Source organism: Citrus clementina, unplaced genomic scaffold, assembly GCF_000493195.1.
Source record: "Citrus clementina cultivar Clemenules unplaced genomic scaffold, Citrus_clementina_v1.0 scaffold_5, whole genome shotgun sequence".
NCBI lineage: Eukaryota > Viridiplantae > Streptophyta > Magnoliopsida > Sapindales > Rutaceae > Citrus > Citrus x clementina.
In genome coordinates, this window is record NW_006262201.1 from 40,143,872 (window position 1) to 40,165,252 (window position 21,381).

Sequence of the window (21,381 nt, forward strand, 5' to 3'; positions counted from 1 at the left end):
ACATTACCTAAAATAGAACGGCTAAGGATTTTTAATTCTCCATTTTCTTCAGCTATCAACGACCACTGCACGCGATTGAAACAAAAATTTAAAAATAAAAAGAAGAGAAAAGTGTAAGCATAAATTTCCTACTTTGCCCATTAAACATTAGCGTTTCATTGATACCCCATAATGCCGGGACTCACGTGAAAAAAAATACAAAACTGTACTACAATTTGTAATAATTTTAAACACCAGGCAACCCAATGCTATTTATTACCCAGTGCCCCTTTCCTCATTGGGTACGGGAACAGTGGTTACGCGTTCTCAATAATAGATCTGCTTGCGGTCGTGGCGGTCACTTTCTGTAATTTTAATGAGGCCGTGTGGTACACGCAATTGAATAATGAGTGGGAGGAAGATGAGTGTTGGAATTTGCTTGATTGGACAGCATGCATGACTATGAGCGATGATGATGATGATGATGATGATGATGATCCAAAGTCCAAGACCAAGGCATATCTAATGTCTCACCTAATTTCCACCGACGAAGAGGATTAGATTTTCCGATGTCTAGTCAAAGCCCTTACAATATATTTTGTGACATTATTGTCCTTGATATTTAATTCATTCCGGCAAATGTGGGAATTCAGAAGCTGATCGTACATGCTATTTAACAAAGTCTAATTATTAATTATAAATTAATAAAAGACGGTGCAGTACGATGGACATGCGGTTGTAATTGTATGGCCTTCAGTTTTCGAGCGATTAAGTCAATATTACAAAATTGGAGTGATCGATAATTTATGTTAGAGAAAACGCAAAATATCCAATTAATTGAAGTTTGGTAATCTTTTTCACCCAAAGCCAACAGCCCAAAAAGACCAAAACGGGAAAAAAGTTGCTATTCTGGCCTTTATCACCTAATCCAAAATAGATTATTTAAAATGAAGGTAAAGATGTGGGGTTGGTTGTTTGAAGATTTAAGCCATCTTTTACACAAATACAAACTGTTTTATTATCACGCCCATTAAGTGAGTGCAGTAAACTTTTTAATTTCTTTTTTGAGAATTAAGACTGCAAATAATTGTAAATGAAATGAAGCAGTTAGATGCCTGGCGAGCTCTCATTGAATGTTGTGAGCCCACAACAAAATTCTGCCAACGAGATTGCTCACTAGGCGCACTGCACATAATTTACCATTACTAAATGAATGAAAGTCCTTGCCACCTAAAATGTCTGTGAAAGGTACGGTCAGATAATTCAAAAGAATTATATAAAATAACACCATGTAACAGCAAGATAAAAGCCTGAAGTAACATCCCCACTTACCCAAATTTGATTAATCATTTGTTCACATGGACGTCAAAATCGATTACATTTCGTCATATACGATCAAAATTTGTTCTAGAAAATTGGGAGCTTTAGCCCTTCGTTAATAGGTTAGTGGGTTGACGTCCAGGAAAATGTGAGGATCACGTGTCGAGTTATTATGCCATAGAAAGCAAATAAATGGACCTTGTGCGCTCCACATTAACTCAACAGCCGTCCAACCAATGCCTGCGTTGTCGCTTCCTACACGTGGTGCGTTTTTGGATCCTCAGCATCCTAAGCCGGTAACCGCAGCATCTGTTTTCACAAAGGGAGCCTCTCAATTTTCCAACGCGGAGAGCCAACAAGAATATGAAAGTTAGCCCACGTGTAAATGCTAGAACTGACAATAGATCGTATTTAAGTAGTTTCGTATTATATTTTTTATTATATTGTATTAAATTACACATATTTGAACCCGCCTATTAATTTATTAGGTCAAAAAAAAAAAATTCCAACCCAATTGATATTATTATCGTATTACTCAAATCAGCTCATTTAACTCCCTAATTTTAAATATTATATGTCTAGTTTAAAACAAAAATAGATATTTGTAAAACAAAGTTCTTTAAGAATATAATACTAAATAAAAGAAAATATTAATGTTCTTCATGTTTAACATCATCAAATAATATAAAAAATGTCAACTATTTAGTTCTAGGCATTGATGTGATTGATTAAAATCTTAAGAGAAAAAAATTATAGAAGGAGAATTACTTTACATGAAAGATGTAAATATACAACAGTGACTTCAAATTTTACAATAAACACATAGAAATTTGAAGGTTTGTTGTGACTTTACTTAAGTAGTCAATTTATTTATTGTTCGAAAATGTAAAATTATAAAATTTATTAAATATTATTTGAGCTTCAACTTAAATCCGACCCTTATCAAATAAGTTTTAATGGGCTGACCTATTCACAAACCGACTGACCTGGTGATCTGACAATTATTTTTACAGCGTGGATTCGCGCTTTGTCAATGAATCACATCAACTTTTACCCGGCCTAGCAATTGCTTTATTAAACATTAATTCATTGCTTCGTTTAACAACTCTAAACTGGCCCTATCAAAAAAACAACTCTAAACTGGCATACGTTTAACCTTAGCCAACAAGAATACGAAGCTTAGCCCACCTGCAAACAGTGGAATTCAAATACATAGCCCACCAGCAAATAGTGGAATTCAAATACATACTCTCTGCGCGCATAGGTGTTTTGGATTCCAGTCGAAACAAATCAAATCAACTGATCTAATTTGACTGACTTTCTGTCACTTGATAGTATTGAATTGAATCCTTTACATTAAAAGTCCTATCACACTGGATCGATTTGTAATTTGTGAATATCTTTTTCAATCCAATACCACTAATTTTCTAAAGGGCAAACAAATATGCTAACAATTACACTGACAAGTCACAATAATCCTCCTGAAAGAACCAAACCTATTTTGTTTTCTAACAGTTTACCTTTTTACCAGCTCTCAAATCCTTAATTTCATCAAAATTTTGTTAAACTTAATCAAAGGAAATTCTTTAAATTTAATTACCTCTGCTTGATGAAACCCAAACAGCTTTAAAAAAATGTCTTAGCAACACATGCACTCCTGGGAAGAGAAGCAGTGGCCAAAGAAGCCCAAAAGTAATAACCTCCCTTCTCTAGAGATCTGTAACAGCGTTTGCATTTTAACAACTCTGAATTTAAATCTAGCTAATTGCTAATAACTAGGGTTGGGTTAGTTGGAATCACAATTGCAAAGAAACCATGCTTATGGCTAGGTGTGGTACTAGGTAGGTTCATCAGTTGCAGACAAACTTAGGCAACTGAATTCTGCATGCAGAGGATTGCCAAGTGGACATAGTTTTCAAACTTCTTATATGAAGAATATTGTAGCGCATCTAAACATGTAGAATCATAAACTTATAGCCTTAGTTCAGTTTTTATTTTTTATTTTGATTTTTCCTTGCAGTTGACAATAGAACAATTCTTTTTGTAAATGTTAACTCTACGTCTCAAGGCCGGGCACTCTCTTTTGTAGGTATCTTAAGCATCATTATATCATACGCCAAAAAATAATAATTCAGTCCAGTTTGGCCAAATCTAAGAGAGAGAGAGGGAGTGCTCATTCCAAACAATTGAAAATCCAGAATATGAATTGTGCCCAGCACAATATACTATGGATTAAGAGCATATAAACATTTAGTGTGAAAGAAATAGACCAATTTCCAATCAAGTTATTCTGCAGTATTCACTTCCACCCTCTGGACATAGATACCTAAAAACTTCCTCCAGAAATACTATTTGAGCTCATAGACATTACATAATTCAAAAATAAGAAAAATTGATTGGAGGTGGTACAAGTTTAGACTAATACCGTCGCCCACCCTGCCTATGCCGCCATCTGAAATGTCTGAGAATAAAACTATCTGCATAAAGTGGGTAGTTCTTCCTGATCAAGCCCTTTATGCACTTCCAATACGAAAAATCAACCAATTCTCCATCTTTTCGAACTATGAACAAACATCTTGAGCTTTCAAAATCAGGATGATATCCAATCTGTCAACAGGAAATAGGAAACTTTAGAGATCCAACACAATTCCTTCAATTGCATTAAGTAGAAGAAGCTGACATTTTAACTCAGAATAAATTGTTACACATGAGAAAACAATTGCTGCAGCTGCAGAGGGCTCACAAGTTGTGATACCATGTTGTATGGATTGCGGGATCAAGTCTAAGCAAGACTGTTGCATCCCCAAACTCAATAAATAAGTTTCCTAGATACCATTTTTCAGGAAGCATGAGTGAATTCATTTTAACATTGAGAGAATAATTGCTTCCAGACTTTGTTAACTAACACTTCAATCTTCTCAAAACATTTGACAGCAAGCCAAAAACTTGGCCCAAATTTTCAACTACAGACACTTGACACTACCATTACCAACTTATCTGTATGTTGTTTCTGCACTAAAGAAAACTAACGAATGCTTTTACACAAGCAATACCGGAAATTTGAAGCCAAGGCATATAGTAACACACTTGATACCATACCATCATTGCCGATACTAGTAATACAAGGCATCCAGAAGACAATCATTCTGATGGGTAAGGCAGGATAAAGTAACGCAAGAAAAACAGCACTTTAGCCTATAAATAGAATGTGATCTTAGCAAGGAAACATACTGTAATGTAATCAATTCCACAGCCAATCTTTTTTTCGAACTCTGGATGATATGGAAGTAACCTCTCAAGTATTGTCCTTTCGTGCTCTGGACTCAATCTAACTCCACTTTCATATCTGCAACAAGAATATCCAAATTCAGCAACATAAACACAGATAATTAAACATTACTTCAAAAAATGGGAACCATTCAGTTTCAATTCAATAATGGCCATACTTATTAGTACTTACCTTCCAGAATGAAGAATCATCCTAACGAAGCCTACGAGTGGAACCGTGTCCTCCAAAATCTTATCCTCCCAGTCAATCCATCCCTCATCGTCTTCGCTCTCCCCTTCGTCTTTCTCCGAATTTCCATCCAAGTCCCTACTCGCTGGCGAAACTACCGGTTTCCTAAGCAAATTAAAGCCCTGCGATTCCTGGCTCCCAATTTTATCACCGTCCGATCTTAAGGCTGCAGAGACACGTAGGTGAAGAAACGAAGTCATCCGATAGAATGGAAAGGATAAGATAACGGGAGATAGAAAGAGCGAGGTCGAGGTAGGGTTTGAGTGGTTGTGGGAGCTACGGTGAACCAACGGCGTTGGTTTAACAAGGGAAGCCATGCTCATGCTAGTAACTTTATAGTATTTTGCAGCTCTGTCTGTTTCAATCGTTAGTTCTCACTCATTGTATCTAGGGTTTTGGTGAACCTTTTGGCAATGGAAGAAGAAGCAGTTAACGGTTACTCAAGTGAAGTGAATTAGTGCCATGGAAATGGACAAGGGAAAAGGAAAAACCAATCTGACAGGATAATTTTGCCTCTACGCTGCGTTTAGTGACTGAGCCACGGTTGTGATTGTGAGTTGTCCACCTCTTTGTTTTGCCGTTTGGGCCTTGGTCCATCCAATCCAGGCCCATTCGACCTTCACCCATCACTATTATTAACCGTGAATTTCGAATTTGCTTCTTTCTAACATCAATGAAATTTCTCAGCAAATGTTGTGTTGCAACTACTGGTTTGAAGTTTGAACTATTCTTCTTAGTCAGTTTGTCATTATTTTTAAATCTACGTAGTTATTACTTATTAACGGGTGAATATCTAAATAATACATTCCAGGTGCTATCTATTCTCGGGTGATTGCATCACAACTACCCAAAAAATATATATGTGTGTATGTTGTGTTGCGTTGAACTTAACTAACGAATTGAAAAATAATAATAATAACATTTTAATTGATCTATTTTTTAAATCTCAAATTATGTGTAATCCATCACTTAAATGGGTTATATATGTGATAAATTGTTGTGAACTTGTAACATCATTTACAATAAGAAAAAGAAAAAAACTAGAAATTATAAGGTTGCTTAATATGACAGTTGTTAGTTTGTTACTCTTAAAAGAATAAGCTAGAATTTTTGTTTGTGTTGTTTGATTTTTCAAAATTTACTTCATTTCACCTCTTTGAAGGTTAGAAGTGACTGGGAGGACTGTGCAACTTGCAACACATTTGCATAAGTTGAATAATATTTATTTCGATAGATCACAGAGTCAAGTCATTCAGGTGAATGTTTAATGGAGAGCAAAATGTTGTCTCATGTTCTTTCTTTCCTCTTGCTTCTGTTATTGTTCGTGGGATCCAAAGCCATGGCCAATGCCAGAGAGAATGAATGTCCAGTGACAATGACTCCAAAAATACTGGGGCATGCTCGATGGGGCAGGGGGCAGAAATCAGCCATGGAAATAGCTGTCCAAGATTTTCATCACTCAACCACCTGTTCTAAGCAGCTTGTTTTGCATTTCAAAGATTATGATTGGTAAAGTTTTATTCTTTCCTCAAACTGGCATATTATTCTAACCACGCTCATATGTTAGGGCCTTTTAACAGGTGATTCCTGAGCTTTATGACTGAAGAGGCTTATTAGTTAAAATATTGAAAATAAAGTCGATATAAGCATAAACTTGCGAATTTTGTTTTTCTTAATTTATTTAATTATTGACTCTATTACAAGACTTATGAATTCTATATAAATGGTTATAAACACGAGAGTTATGATCCTTTCTTCATTTATCTTCCTCCTTATCTTTCCTTACCTTCATAATTTAGTGAAAAAATTTACTTGATTGTCATCCAATACTGAATTTTAATCGTTCATCAAGTAAGGAGAGGATCCTTAGCCGTAAACACCATCTCATGTGCCAATTGTAGTAGTGGTAGATTATGGCCTTATGGGTGTGTGGTACATATTGTTAATTATTTCCAACAGATCTTAGAGACTTGAACTAGTTTTACAATTATCGATTCAGTAACAATGTAACCTGCATAAATAATTTACTGAATATACTTTCTGAAGATCATGCTATGTAATTTTGCCCTAAGCTTTTTTCACAATACAGGATGTTAATAAGGAGGCGAAAAGAGAGAGAGAGAGAGAAAAGAAAAGAAAAGAGGGTATGAAAAATCTTGCTCACATTTTGGATTTTTTCAGGCTAAGAGGGCATGACAGCAGTGTATGACAACAGTAATGATTTTTCAACTGATCCATGGTAGATATTAAGACACATCAGAGAAAAAATTACAGCAATGATGGCGAAAAGTTACGGCAAGTCTCACCTCAATGTTGACTGTCTCACGCCTCCAACCATCCACAGTAGATATTAAGACACTTCAGAGGAGAAATGCAGCCGTTGGATGCAATGGGAATTCGTTTATTATACGGTATTTGATAAATGTTTTAAACTTCAAGCCAGGGAGTAATAAGAAGATTAACGCAAAAAATGGGTACTCTGTGACTGTACACACACACACACACATATATATATATATATGTGTGTGTGTGTGTAGTCACTTACACCACACCACGTGTCCAACAAACATTATAAATATGAATTCCGAATTAGAAATTAGTAACTTATACAAATCGTCAAAAGATGATTAATGATCAAATCAGAAACTTAAAATTCAAGCTAGTGTATTAACTTCTTAAAATTCAAGCCAATGTATTAACTTAAGAGTACCTTGGATGTGTTAAAAAAAAATAATCACTTACACCACATCACGTGTCCAATAAATATTATAAATATATATATTGAATTAGAGATTAATAACTTGTACAAAAAGTCTGGAGATAATCAACGATCAAACTTGAAGATCTAAACAATAAGATGTTACACCAATAGTGTATCTATCTATATAAATAGAGCAAAAAGAATCAAGAAATGATTTTTCTGAATAGTTCTAATTTAAGTAAAGGGAAACTCAAAATCTAGATCCATAAATTCTCTAAACATAAATACAGACAAAAGCATCCAAGTACCTTTTGTAGGTACATGAAGATTCTCACGAATAAAGGATTGATATTCAAGCTAGTTGATTGAACAGGTATAATTCTATCACTTCATACCCAATGGCCTTTGAGAGTGGTGATATTGCTGCAGCTTTCTTGGTTCTTCCTAGTTAAGTTCTGCAAATGCTACATTGGAGCAGGGAGAACCCAAAAGCTTGGAGGATTTTGATTTGTAAGTTCTTGTTCTCTCCTCATTTGCATTTTCACTACATCTATGTCCATTTTTTGATCTAATTGAGGATCTTATTTGAGCATTAATTTTCGGTCTTAGGTGTTCCCAAGAGGTTCTCCTTTGGCACTTGACATTTCAGAAGCAATCCTTAAAGTAACCGAGAGCATTAATTTTCGGTCTTAGCTCTTCTCGTTTAAATGTTCCTCTTCAACCGACATGAGTGATTGGCCTGGCATTAGGAGGTTATCATTTTGCGTCTGGCAGAAAGGGATAGAGAAATGCAAATTCTTGACTTCCTAGACGGTGCATTGCTGCCTAAAAGTTGCATCTCAGTGTTTGATAGTTTAATTTTGACGCTACCTCATATGGCAAAAGTAAGACAACTGTTGAACTTTTCAAATCTGCCCACATTCAAATTCAAGCGTGGTAGTGGTTCTGCTGCATGACTAAGACTAATGCTTCCCTTGTCTACCATATTGTAAATACCTTCACTTGTATGTGTTAATTCAGATGCACCCTCTTGGATCGTTGAAGCATGTAGTAATATGTTTCCATACATGATAAAACAACCATAACAAAGGCATTATCTACTTATAATAATGGAACAGGTTGGATTAGCACTCTCTGGCGTCGTACAAGTTATAAAGTTGAAGTGGGTTAGGCTTCAACTGATAATTACACTTCGATGCAATTAAAATCATCATTAAATGTATTGGCAATAATTGCTTTTTCGAAGAGTACTGATGGTGTAGGAGTTCCCAAATCAAATTGAATCTTTGATAGCAGACATGAGATAAAAAAAGAAAAAGAAAAAGGGTTAATCTACGTCACCGTGATTGGAAGTAATCAAGCAATGGATCGTGTTCTAGATGAAATACCGTATCTCGCAATAGCTGTCCCATTTAAGACGATTATTGAATGTGTTTTACAGCTTAGCACATGGATCACATAATTACTCCATAGAATATGAAATCAATGGACCTTTTTCTAGAACCCACGTGGCATGCCCTTGCTGCCTCCAATCCAAGCCGGCGGCCTTGCTGAATGAAGTACCAACATCTTTCGCAGCGTGATTCACGAACCACTTACTACTCCACGATTTCAGTGTCCACTTCCTGATCCCTGGACCACGCAAAATTTCATGAGTCAATTAATCAAATCTTGCTTCGCAGAACACCTTTGACACTGACTAGACTGCTGGAAATGCCACGTGGAACCGTACTATGCTGCGCGCGTGATTCGATCGTGCGGAAAGCCAGCTCAGACTTATTTATAATTTTCTATAGATCTCCGCCGACACTGACCGAGAAACAAGCCACTCAGCCGATTGTAATTTCGTTTAAAAGTCAGAAATAAGTAAATGAATTTTTATTTTTTTTTAATTTTCAAATTGTGCTCCGGAGATTCCAGTTCATGCGAGAAAACGAAAGTCTGAAAATCGCTGGCGTTGATCGCACTCAATTCCCTATAAATTAAAAGAAAAGAAAAGAAATGACAAATTAAAATCTTAACAAAAAGGAAAACAGATAGCAGATAAGACAGCCCTGCGTGCCATATAAATTATCAACAAATGAAGTTACATGCCAGTTCATTTCTCTCTTTCTTTCAGTCATTTTCACAAACACAGACTGACACTGACTCCTAAGATCTCTCCTCGAAACTCTTCGCTTCCTCCTAAGCTTTGCAGCAGATGTATCTCTGATTTAGGATAATTGCAAAAACTGATCTGATTTCGGCGAAAATGGACGGTCGTGATGATACGGTTAGATTAGGTGCTCTAAACTTGAAGCCGGCTGCTCGTGAATTCGATTTGGATCCAGACGTGTCCGTTTCATCGCCGGTGACGAGACAGAAAGCCGCTGCCGCAAAGCAGTTCATTGAGAATCATTACAAGAACTACTTGCAAGGATTGCAAGATCGTAAAGAGAGGTTCAGTTCTTTAAACTTTTTTTTTTTGTTTCTATTGGAATTTGACGTGTGTCGTCTAGAATCATGTAAGGCCGGAGAACTAGAATTCAGTGCTTGCGGTTTTGTTACTTATTATGCTAATGTGAGCTGCATTTATTTTATAGATTGATTTCCCATATTGAGAGTAGAATGTAGATGCAGTTCTTCATATATTGATGTTAAATTCGTAACTGGTTTGATTGATCACTTGACACTTAATTAAGGCTAGAATGTTAATTAATTGTTTATCTAGTGATAATTTAAGAGTAGCGATGCGTATCTTTGCCTTCATATGAGATAGAGAAAAGGCAAATTGAATTTATTTGATCTAATTCTGAAATAAATAATAATAAAGCTTTATCAATCTGAGCATATTTTAGGCGTAGAGCCCTTCAAATGAGAGCACAACAAGCTGCGGTCTCAAATGAGGAACAAGAGGAGATGCTGAGGAATTTAGAGCGCAGAGAAACTGAATATATGAGGCTGCAGAGGCGTAAAATTGGGATTGATGACTTTGAGCAATTAACTTTAATTGGAAAAGGTGCATTTGGTGAGGTATGTTTTATTGAACATACCATTAGTAACCATGTGCATAGACAGAGCACGGTAATATCAAATTCTGTTAACATCACACTTGTCCAAAATTGTGTTTATCAACACAGGTCAGGTTATGTCGTGCTAAAACTACTGGAGAGATCTTTGCCATGAAGAAATTGAAGAAATCGGAGATGCTTAAACGGGGACAGGTGAAACCACCGGAGTAGAATTGCTATTTACATGCTATGATCATTACCCTCAATGGATATTAGGCTGATAAACTAGAATTAATCAGAAGACTTGGATAAAGTGTTGTAACTGTAAAGTTTGAAATCAATGAATTTCTTAACTTTTCAAATCAATGGATTTGCTGTTGAGAAATAATATTTATGTATAATTCATTTTGAAAATCAGATTAACTTTTATACTTTTTTTGTACCCCTTAATATTCATTAATTTTCTTCTTTATTCTGTTTCTGTATACCAGGTTGAGCATGTTCGATCAGAGAGGAACTTACTTGCAGAGGTTGATAGTCGGTGCATAGTACAGCTTTTCTACTCTTTTCAAGATTCTGATTTCTTATATCTCATCATGGAGTATTTACCTGGTGGTGACATTATGACATTACTAATGAGAGAAGATATTCTTTCCGAGGATGTTGCACGTTTTTACATAGCAGAAAGCGTTCTGGCTATTCATTCAATTCACCAACATAACTATGTTCATAGGTATGACAGTTATATGGTAGCTTAAATTATTGACAGTATAAAGATTTATGCATATGTTTTTGCTATAGAAAAATTGGTGGGTGGGAGGATGTCACTAATTTTTTTAAGGATTCAATAGACTTTTCATCCACTGAAAGTGAAAGAGGTGTTTGGATATTGTGGCAACTTTTAGCAAGCTTCTGTGATCTGCTTAGTCATCCTGCTGTATACCATGGTTGGTTCAAATTTCAGGCCCAAGTAGTGCTGTGTGAAAGTTCTTTCCTTTCCTTTCCTTTCCTTTCCCTTTTTCTTTTACTGAGTCTTGCTAGGCTGAAGTTCGTAGGCATAATTTATTTTTGTGGTGAAAACTCTTTGCCACAGCGCAAGTTCATTGCAGAGCCTGACTATTTGGTCAGGATAGACCAAAAAATATACAAGTTTTTCAAAATTTATTCTTGACCCAAGCAGCTGGATTAGAGATGTTGCTTAATTAAAAGGCTCTGACATTTTTTTCCCCCTACATTCTGCTTCCGACCATTAATTGAACAGCAATGAATGACATTCAGCTTTTCCGGATCTTTGGCCCTGAGGTTGTTCTGCTTTGCAGGGATATAAAACCAGATAACCTGATACTAGACAAAAATGGCCATTTGAAGCTTTCAGACTTTGGTTTGTGCAAGCCCCTAGAGGACAAATATTCATCAATTCTATTGGAAGATGAAGACATTATAAACCAGGAAACTGTAAGCGAAGCTGAAGGACAGTGGATGATGCCAAAAGAGCGTTTGCAGCAGTGGAAACGTAATCGCCGTGCATTGGTATTTTCATTAATCTCGTTTTCTAAACCTCATGTTATATATTAGGTGTAGTTTGACTTATCGTGCAATGGCTTTCTTTTGTACGGAAACTTGTTGCAGTTCCTATATCTTTCTCCTGTCATTCTTCTCTAGTGGTCATGTTTATCTGTTGAAAGTTATCAAGCATGTTGTATCTATGTTCTATAGGCTTATTCAACTGTTGGAACTCTTGATTATATGGCACCTGAAGTTTTGCTTAAGAAGGGATATGGAATGGAGTGTGATTGGTGGTCCCTGGGTGCAATCATGTATGAGATGCTGATAGGCTATCCTCCCTTCTGTTCTGATGATCCAAGGATCACATGCCGCAAGGTAATATCTAGTTCAGGATTGTAGTTACACCCTCAACATCCTTCAAATGTGCTAAATATTCTTTCTGTCTTGTTCAGATAGTCAATTGGAAAACATGCCTGAAATTCCCTGAAGAACCAAAAATATCAGATGAGGCTAGGGATCTGATTTGTCACTTGCTCTGTGATGTTGAGACAAGGCTTGGAACCAGAGGAGTTGAAGAATTGAAGGTAATCATCTTTACAATATGTAACAGTGTCCCCATTAAACTTTATTTATTGAACTTTGGAAACTTTTGCTTTTAGTTTACCTTGTTGATACTATGACACCATTCATCAGCTAATAGTAGATGTATATCTCTTTAATTCCAGTAATAAGAATATGTAGGCCAAATACTTATGCTTGGTGGATTGATTTGTGCTACTCATATTTGTGATTTTAAGTCATCAAATGTTTTTTAGGAACATCCATGGTTCAGAGGAATCCAATGGGACAAGTTGTATGAAATGGAAGCTGCATATAAGCCTACAGTCAATGGGGAGCTGGATACTCAGAATTTTGAGAAGTTTCCAGAAGTAAGTAGATTAGAACTTTTAGGTTTAATTGTTTAGAGTAATAAGAGAATGACATATTTGCAGTTTTGAAGCTCATTCTACTGTTGAAACATTTCTTGCAAGTCAAGAATCGTCAACACATATTCTAATCACTCAAATCTCCTTATGCAATGCCACATTTTTACATTTTTTTTTCTGTTTTATATCTTGTAAAATTAATTCTATTCTGAGCCTCCACATTTTCTACAGGTAGACGGCCCACCATCGGAGATACCAAGTGTGGGACCTTGGAGAAAGGTAACGACTCTCATTTCCTCTGATATTCTTCCTATGTTATTATGATCACAAAGAAGGCTAACTTAATTTGCGGGCATACATTCATAAAAGGAATTGCTAGCACAAAACATTTGAAGTTTCAGACTGTACGATGCAGTGGTTCTTTGATTAGAAGCATGCTTGTTACTTTGAAGCATGTTCATTGTTTCTTTCCCTGTCTTTTCTATAAGTTGTGATGGAATTAGGGTGGTGGTGTTTTGATCAATAATGAGTTCCATATTATTCTGATTATTAGCTTACGTGATGAAACAAGCTGAATAGCTTGTTAAATCTGGCTGCAGTTATGTTTCACACAGTTAAGTCGTAAGAAGTTCAAATATCCTTGAACATCTCTGACTGAAATCTTGAAATTGTATTAGTTAAAAACCTGGTGTACCAAATGCTTTCTCTTGGTTTAGTGCTTCCTGGTGTTAAACTGTGGGGATAATTTTTATTCTATAACCTGATAAGTGTTAAATTAACTAGCATGATTGTTTTACATTAGATACAATACTAAATTTCTAGTTCATTTTCCATTTGATTTGCAGATGCTGACATCAAAAGATACCAATTTTATCGGATATACATTTAAGAAATCTGACGTCCTTAAATCACTTGAAAATTCAGGTAGACCGCTTCTGCTGTTTAATAGCTTTTTGGAGACCATTTTCATGTCTTGTTCTAGTTTAGTAAACCATATTAGTAGACAAACCTAGTTTTGACTGAATGATGAACCATGTGGCTCCTCTCTCTTTTTTTCTCTCTTTTTTTTTCCATATTTTTTGGGGTGGTGGGGGAGGAAGTCACCTGCACAATATGAAATCATGCTGATGATGGTATATAATGTTTATGTTTTATCTTGCATTATTTAAGATACAGCACTATATTTATTAATTTAAATGTGGTTTTGCAGGTACGGACATGAGGTCGAATGGATCATCAAAAGTTCCCTCTTTGATTTCTTTGTTAGGTATGATATACTATATCTTTTACTATAACGCTTTTTGATATTGGGTACGGTTGTACTACTATCTTGGCTGTGACAGGAGATGCTGTACCTTTTTTTTCATGACAAATTATCTAGTAATCAGAGCAGAGGAATCTAGTTCCCTAGATTTACTATGTGTCCACAGCTGATTATGGAACTATTTATCATAATAGCATACATGCGTTGCACTTTGAGAGGAGAATCATGAAACCATTTTGTTTTTGTTTTTGTTTTTTTTTTTTTGAGACTGATTAATCATCAGATTACTGCATTACACAGATATTTACAACAACTGCTTATTGTAGCAGAGGTATTACACTGATATTTACAATCAGATATACATGATTGGGACTTACATTATTACAATGAATTCTATGAAGTACATGCCCAATACAAATAACCCCTCACAGGAGAGGATGTCCATACTCCACTTGCATTTCGCAAGGGAGAAGGATATAAAGAACATTTAGCCCCCACAATGCTTTTGTGGGGGCTAGAACCGCTGCCCTCACAATGCTTGTGAGGGCAGCAGCCCACCACTTCGGCCAAGGCCGAAGTGGCGAAACCATTTTGTTAAATTAATGAACAGTTGCTATTTAAAAAATAATAATGATAATACAGTTCCCTGTTAAGCAGGAATTAACTAACAACTAAAACATGTACATTGAATTTTTCCTATAACTATTTTATTGGAATATATGCACCATAAATTTCAGAACTGCATTCCAAATGTGCATGTTCTTTTTTTATTTCAGGCCTTGTAAACATGTTTCTTCAAATGCTTCACATAGGAGTTATATAGTTTATAGCTTAGTTCAAGCATCTTTGGACTTTTTATCTGCTCGACATGGCGTCTTTTGAATGAAGCGGTTCCACTAGGGAACTCCTTTTTCTATGTTTGAAGAAAATATTCTCCTGTATGACTTTTTCTTTAACTTTCTTCGTGGGGAACGGTTCTGGAAAGTTGAGTGCCTTGAATCTTGCGCAACTGACAAACTTAAAGAGTTGACGATTTCAAGCTAGGTCCATCTTGATATAGTCCAAGCGGAACCCTGGCGACTACCCATTTTTTATTTTTTTATTTTTTTCTGGCTGATGCAGGTAGGATTGACGTGCAGGAAACTGCCATTTCAGAGTGTGATCAGCAGAAGCAGGAAACCTGAGTGGATCATTCTGTTTTACTTATTCGGGAGTTCCGTTCCTATTTTTATTCCATTGCGTGTATAACCTTCAAAAGCAGGTTTTGTATAAAAACCGATTATGGCAAAGAACTGTGGGGAGTAACGACCCGAGAATAAGGAGGTCAGCCTAAAAGTCGATGTGATCTCAAGCGTAATTCTTTTTTTTCGTACTGCAAATGTCATCTATCAGAGTTACTGTGAAGCCCCAAATATGTTCAATTCTTTCTTATACTGATATAATAAATAAGAGCTAATGTAAAGCCTGGATTAAGCTCAATTCCTTGTCAATGCCAATTTTGCTAAAAAAATCACATTTGAAATAGAGTTCATATAGTTTTATTAATGTCCTGTAATAGAATTTTTAGCTGGCTACACCTACATTGACGCGCTGGGCTCATTTTGTTTTGTTTGATCACTACAGTGAGTCTGAGATCCCCCCATTTGTTAAGTATCCAATAGCATTTGTAAGTGGAAGCTATGACTCTATGAACATGAGTGGCCATTTTAATTTTCAACGCCTATTAGAGAGTGTATGTATGCACGTGTTTGCTGATGATTTTGATACGGGAAACAGAACGGCACGTTATTAAGTGCAGAACCCATTTGTCTTGTTTATGCTATCAACTAGGTGTGGCAGGACAAACTTGTCCAGTTTTCTTCGCCTGCCCCTTTCTTGGAAATAATGTGCTGATCTTTTTGTTGCGGAGATATTTTCCTTTTGGATTACTTGCGTTTTCAACCAACTATTAATTATATTGATGGGGTCCTGTTGTTTCTGTTCCACTTCCATTTCAGTGGAAATGAAATTCCTATGTTTTTAAATAAAATCGTTGGCAAAGGAGCGGGACACAAGCAGGTAAGAGATTAAAAGAAGAGCGAGTAGGAGTAACGGCGTTAGACGTTAGTAATGAACAGTCGCTGTTAAAGTACATAATCTCGCAATGAAATAAGGTGTATTAGCCACGAGTTTCTTTAATTTAAATATACCCTATTTATCCCAAAATGTTAAATTTACTCCCTGTTACATAGATATGTCAAGAAAAAGAAGAAGAAAAAGTTAAAATAGGCCCAAAAAAGTATCTATCCAATAACAAGTTAATTAAGTCGAGTATCTAGTTAAGTAAAAAGTGAAGTGAGTGAGTTCAGTAAATCGAGTATATAGTCGAACTAGAAGTGAGTCAAGTAAGTCAAGTAGTTAAGAAATAAGTAAAGTGAGTCCAGTATGAAGTCGAGTAAGAGTTGAGTAAGGGTAATTGTAAGTTGATTAAGTCTAATAGTAAATCGAGTAGCATAAGAAGACTCAAATAATTAGTTGAGTAAGTTTTTTGAACAAGTGGAGCATGAGTCGAATAAACATCTTGAAAAAGTGAAGGGTCAAGTAAGAACAAGTCGAGTAGGAGTAGGGTAAATTCTTGAACAAGTTGAATATAAGTCGAGTAAGTCTTTTAAATAAGTTAAATAAGAACAAGTTAATTAGAATTCAAGTAAGTTTTGAATAAGTGAGTAAGAGTTGAGTAAGAGTCGATAGGAGTCAATTAAGTTTTTTAATAAGTGGAGTAAGGGTCATGTAAGTCTTTTGAATAAGTCAAGTAATAATATGTCGAGTAAGAGTCATGTAAGTTATTTTAATATGTCGAGTAAGAGTCATGTAAGTTTTTTTAATAAGTCAAATAATTTTTTTTGTACAAGTCAGATGGAGTCGGGTAAGTTTTTGAACAAGTCGAATAGGGGTTGAGTAAGTCTTTTAAATAAGCCGAGTAGAAATCTAATAACCTTTTGAGCAAGCCAAGGAGAAGTTGAATAAGTTTTTGAACATGTCCAGTAGGAGTATAGTAAGTTTTTCGCTTGACTTTAAGATATTTTATCTAATTTTGTGAAGATTTAATTGAGGGTATTTTTATATTTTTTGTAGGTTTTTTGAGATATACATGCACAATATTAAAGGGTCAAAATAGTCAATGCATATTTCGTGTATTTTAAGCTAATTGGAGTATATTCCACGCAATTCCTTCATTTGACACACTATTGTAATATTGAAGGGTCAAACTATTCAATGCATATTTTGTGTATTTTGAGCTGTTGGAGTATATACTACACAATTCCTTTGTTTAACATGCTACAGTAGGGTTGGTAAAACTTGGGTTCGGGTCCTAGTATCGCAATGCCCGGATTAGGACCGAATGTACATTTTTAGATGCTTAAGCCAAGCTTAAAAAACCAGCATCGGGCTGGGTTTTAATTTGAATACCCGAATTTTATACTTTTTTTTAATATTATATAAGTATAATTTTTATTTTTTTTTTTGTAATTTTAAATTTTTTAAATTTATTTCAATGAAATTAGACATGAAAATATAAGATTTAAATGTTTAAAACTTTACATATATATAATAGATGAATTAAACAAATATAAAAACTTAAAATAATATATATATTTTATAATATTTTTTAATAAAATATGGGTTCTAGGCTGAGTCCTGGATTTATTAAGTGATGTTCAGGAACGACCCAAACCGAGTATTACTCGACCCACATCGCCCAAGCTCAATCCGAGTCCAGAATAGATGGATATTTTTACCACCCTTAACACTACATTACAATTTACATGAGATTATAATGCAATACAATTTCATGTTTGGTAAATTATTAATAATGCATCATAGTGCATTATAATATACCATAACAGCACACTGTTCACATTAAACAAAGCCAGAGGAGTTTTTTGTAATGTAGGTACTATTCACATTAGGTTTTTTTTTTTTTGGGTTTTAAAATTCTTTTATTAAAATAATAAAAAAATTCAGAAATAATGCCGCGGTATTTCTTAACTATCAAGTCAAGGAGTTGAAAGGAAGCGCAAGAGATATTTTCGACATTCCCAAAAATATCTGCTTACGATCCAGTTCTAATAAGCGCGGGCGTTGACGTGGCAACATGATGGCCCATGACACGTGTAAAAGCGGTGACAACTGTAACGTTCTTTGATCTCACCCAAGGCCACCTCCTCTACTTTCCCCCTTCTTCTTCTTCTTCTCTTTTTCTCACTCTGTTTGTCAAATTGTTTGTTCTCTAAAACAGAATTAGAAAAAATAAAATAAAAGAAGGAAAGAACACTCTTTTTATCTTCTGAATAAAGGGCGGGCTTTTAAAATTGTGTGTTTGCATGGATGGTTTAGGGAGCAATGAAAATCAGACGACTCCTCGTGCATCTGATCAATTGGGTCCTGACAAATCAGGCGATAAAGAGCCTTGGAGCCTGGTATGGTATCATATATCTCTTCTTCCTTTGATGTCCTTTACAAGCGCTAATAAAATCATGAATCCTGACCAAGCTTTTATGCATAATATTAAGAAAGACCAACAATTTTGAATATTTTGTCAACTTTCCTTCGTGATATATTTGGTTTCTTTGATGAACTAATCGTGATTGAATTGGGGTTACCTGAAGGAATAGGTAAAGTTGCTTGGTTTATTTTCATAAGGGTTATCAGATTAGGTCAATGACAGTAGTTTGATTACGTCACCATGTTAAGGTCCCAAGGCCAGTTTAGTATTGAGGTCTGTCGTGGGAAAAAAGAAAAGAAAAGAAAAAAGTTGTAGTTTTTAAATGAAAATCGGCAATGTAGGGTAAATGTAATTTTTAAATAATAATTGCGATAAAAATAATAATATAGGCTTTTCATTATGCTTAGTGTGGAAAAATTTAACTTTAACTTTCAAATTACAGGAAAAATTTAACTTAACTTTCAAATTACAATACGTGTTTACCAAATATTTTAAAATTACGGCTTCTCAACGACACGTTTGAATGGCTTTAAGCTTTGTTTAGAAGAAAGTAGATAAATAAAAATGCAATTAAGTGCCAAAATCGATTTATGATGTTAAACCTTTACATGTATTTCTTAAAAGTGCTTCTTGCTCCCATGTTCTCAGTTGAAATCTACCTTGTTTGTTTAAGGGTTTCTGATCACAATGTTAATTGCATATCAGGATTCACGAGTAACAGAATGGACAGATGAGAAGCATAGTTTGTACCTTAAATCCATGGAAGCATCATTTGTTAACCAGTTATATAGTGCTGCGGATATTCCTGCTCGGAGCGATGTTACATCATCTAGGAAAATGCATTGTGCTACTTCTGGCCAGGTTTGTTTGAACACGACTCTTGTTTGAAGGACTGTCGACTCTGTTGCTTTTGTACATGTTCTGTGCTTACAAAAGTGTGGTCTTTGTTATTTTTATTGTTTCTTTCTATCTTTATTCTAGTTTAAGATTCTTCGACGTGGTTGCTGGCAGAAGCTCTACTTAGAGAGACCTGAATTTCAACCAAATAGGACATGCAATTCTCATGGTCTTTCGGCAAATCCGTGGATCCGGCATTTTAAATCTGAATGCAAGCCAAAAACATTTGCGTCTCCATATCCTCCAGGTATTGCTGGATCAAAAATAGTAATCAATATTAGTGGGAAGAAGGCAGTGTCCTATGAAGCAGCTACTAGATCTGAACACCTTGATGCGTCTCATTTGTGTCGTCATGATTTGTCTGGCAGTAGTGCAGGTGCTGACAGCTATACTTTAATCTAAGGGCAAATATTTGTTACTTTACATCCATTGCTTCACACCTCCTTTTTCCTGTATCTTGCTTGTTTAATGTCATCACATGAGTGAAGTAAAATTTATCACCGGTTCCACAATGTGAAATTATCGGTTAATCACATTAAATGATCCGCATCTTTGATTTATTCTATAGTTTATTTTGGGTTCTGTTCTCTTCTAATTCGTCAATCATAAAAGTTCTTAGGAGGCTGAAGGTGGCAATATGCATTGATAAATATGGGTGTACAAGAGTTCAGTAATAGATATATCTGGTATATACTTGAAAGAATAAGATAAAGATTTAGTCATGGGGGATTAAAAATTTTCATGAAGCCAACCTCATCTAGTCCAGGGTAAAGTGTGATCGAGTTGAGTACAGAGTTAGAGGAAGAAGAGCAAGAAATGATTTCATGAGAAATTTTATTTTCTACAATAAGATTCGTGTTGCTGTTACAAATTAGAAGGTTCTTTAATTCATTGGCAGAGAGGTTATGGGCTATGTTGCATATAGCTTACCAACTCTCTGAGACTCTGACGATGCTTTGATTTCTTGCAGAGGTGTCGGATCAGAACTTCATTGATGAAGAGAGTAAAGGTGAGAAAGCAAGCTGTACATGTAGCTCAAAAAAGATGAAAACTGAGAAACCTGATGCTTCAAGCCATGATGATCAGGTAACATGTACACTTAATTCATAAGCAGCTTTTGTGAGAGCTAAGAAGTAAGATTATGATATTGTCTGGGCGATCTTAGTTTAACATTGTCCATCTTGGTCATGCTCTTTTAGGTTGTCCCACGCCAGCAAAGCAAGCGTACCATGACAGAAAACTGTCCTGAGAAGTGTGTTTTTCCAGCCAGATGAGATGAAGAACAAGAATGCAAATGGCTTGCTTATCTACTCCTCTTCTAACAAAAGGAGTGCTTGCGGGGGACTCTGTGCAGATCGATTATGCTGACTTAACCCAAGATTATAGGAGCATTTATGCATTGCTGGGGAGAAATGACTTGCTATTTCCATCTACTGTACTCTCTGCATCTAAGCCTAAAGCCCACTATCATGTTGTTGTTGGTGGTTTTTTTTGTTTTTTTTGGCTTTTTTATACTATTCGTCATTATGTTTGCTGAAATATCAGATTTTCTTTTTGTTTTCATTTCTTTTAAAATGTTAAGGTAAATGGGAAATGCTAGAGATCGCATCGAGTCTATTTTCACTTACATTCTATGTTTCATTTTTGCGAATGGGCATATCATTTTGAAAATTATTTGGTTGCATCAGTTTAGCATTACAGATTCTTCCGAAAAATCAATGCGTATAAATGAAGCCATCCATCGGCGCCAAATGAAGGACATTCATACATGGAAATAATAAGTCAATGATCTGAG

General features: G+C 35.5%; 3 protein-coding genes across 5 annotated transcripts; 2 read left to right on the plus strand and 1 right to left on the minus strand.

The window, feature by feature from the left end:
* Positions 1 to 3,499: 3,499 nt before the first annotated feature.
* LOC18042462 (protein DCL homolog, chloroplastic) lies at positions 3,500 to 5,334 on the minus strand. The gene is made up of 3 exons (XM_006434694.2): positions 4,760 to 5,334; positions 4,531 to 4,645; positions 3,500 to 3,906 (listed from the first exon to the last, which is right to left on the minus strand). The coding sequence occupies exons 1-3, from the start codon at positions 5,137 to 5,139 to the stop codon at positions 3,718 to 3,720; spliced, it is 684 nt and encodes a 227-aa protein (XP_006434757.1). The 5' UTR covers positions 5,140 to 5,334; the 3' UTR covers positions 3,500 to 3,717.
* Positions 5,335 to 9,344: 4,010 nt separating this feature from the next.
* Positions 9,345 to 15,938, plus strand: LOC18042463 (serine/threonine-protein kinase tricorner). The gene is made up of 12 exons (XM_006434695.2): positions 9,345 to 9,956; positions 10,355 to 10,529; positions 10,637 to 10,720; positions 10,999 to 11,240; positions 11,827 to 12,037; positions 12,224 to 12,388; positions 12,466 to 12,597; positions 12,829 to 12,942; positions 13,171 to 13,218; positions 13,785 to 13,863; positions 14,150 to 14,206; positions 15,326 to 15,938. The coding sequence occupies exons 1-12, from the start codon at positions 9,769 to 9,771 to the stop codon at positions 15,385 to 15,387; spliced, it is 1,557 nt and encodes a 518-aa protein (XP_006434758.1). The 5' UTR covers positions 9,345 to 9,768; the 3' UTR covers positions 15,388 to 15,938.
* Positions 15,939 to 18,360: 2,422 nt separating this feature from the next.
* Positions 18,361 to 21,213, plus strand: LOC18041209. Of its 3 annotated transcripts, none has more exons than XM_006434696.2 (5): positions 18,361 to 18,663; positions 19,395 to 19,550; positions 19,701 to 19,962; positions 20,557 to 20,672; positions 20,786 to 21,213. In XM_006434696.2, exons 1-5 carry the CDS (start codon positions 18,568 to 18,570, stop codon positions 20,858 to 20,860), a joined length of 705 nt encoding a protein of 234 aa, XP_006434759.2. In that variant the 5' UTR covers positions 18,361 to 18,567; the 3' UTR covers positions 20,861 to 21,213. The 3 variants fall into 3 exon arrangements, with proteins under 3 accessions (XP_006434759.2, XP_006434760.2, XP_006434762.1); XM_006434697.2 differs by having other exon boundaries at positions 18,395 to 18,663; positions 19,671 to 19,962; XM_006434699.2 differs by having other exon boundaries at positions 18,402 to 18,663; positions 19,671 to 19,833.
* Positions 21,214 to 21,381: the final 168 nt, after the last annotated feature.

Bases quoted from the DNA above. Each gene is read 5' to 3' on its own strand.
- LOC18042462 (XM_006434694.2), bottom strand. From the start codon at position 5,139: ATGAGCATGGCTTCCCTTGTTAAACCAACGCCGTTGGTTCACCGTAGC. The intron at 4,646-4,759 runs GTAAGTACTAAT...TTCTTGTTGCAG, and splicing joins ATGATTCTTCATTCTGGAAG to ATATGAAAGTGGAGTTAGAT. The intron at 3,907-4,530 runs GTATGTTTCCTT...TCCTGTTGACAG, and splicing joins GTGGAATTGATTACATTACA to ATTGGATATCATCCTGATTT.
- LOC18042463 (XM_006434695.2), top strand. From the start codon at position 9,769: ATGGACGGTCGTGATGATACGGTTAGATTAGGTGCTCTAAACTTGAAG. The intron at 10,530-10,636 runs GTATGTTTTATT...TTATCAACACAG, and splicing joins GAAAAGGTGCATTTGGTGAG to GTCAGGTTATGTCGTGCTAA. The intron at 10,721-10,998 runs GTGAAACCACCG...TCTGTATACCAG, and splicing joins AGATGCTTAAACGGGGACAG to GTTGAGCATGTTCGATCAGA.
- LOC18041209 (XM_006434697.2), top strand. From the start codon at position 18,568: ATGGATGGTTTAGGGAGCAATGAAAATCAGACGACTCCTCGTGCATCT. The intron at 18,664-19,394 runs GTATGGTATCAT...ATTGCATATCAG, and splicing joins ATAAAGAGCCTTGGAGCCTG to GATTCACGAGTAACAGAATG. The intron at 20,673-20,785 runs GTAACATGTACA...ATGCTCTTTTAG, and splicing joins CTTCAAGCCATGATGATCAG to GTTGTCCCACGCCAGCAAAG.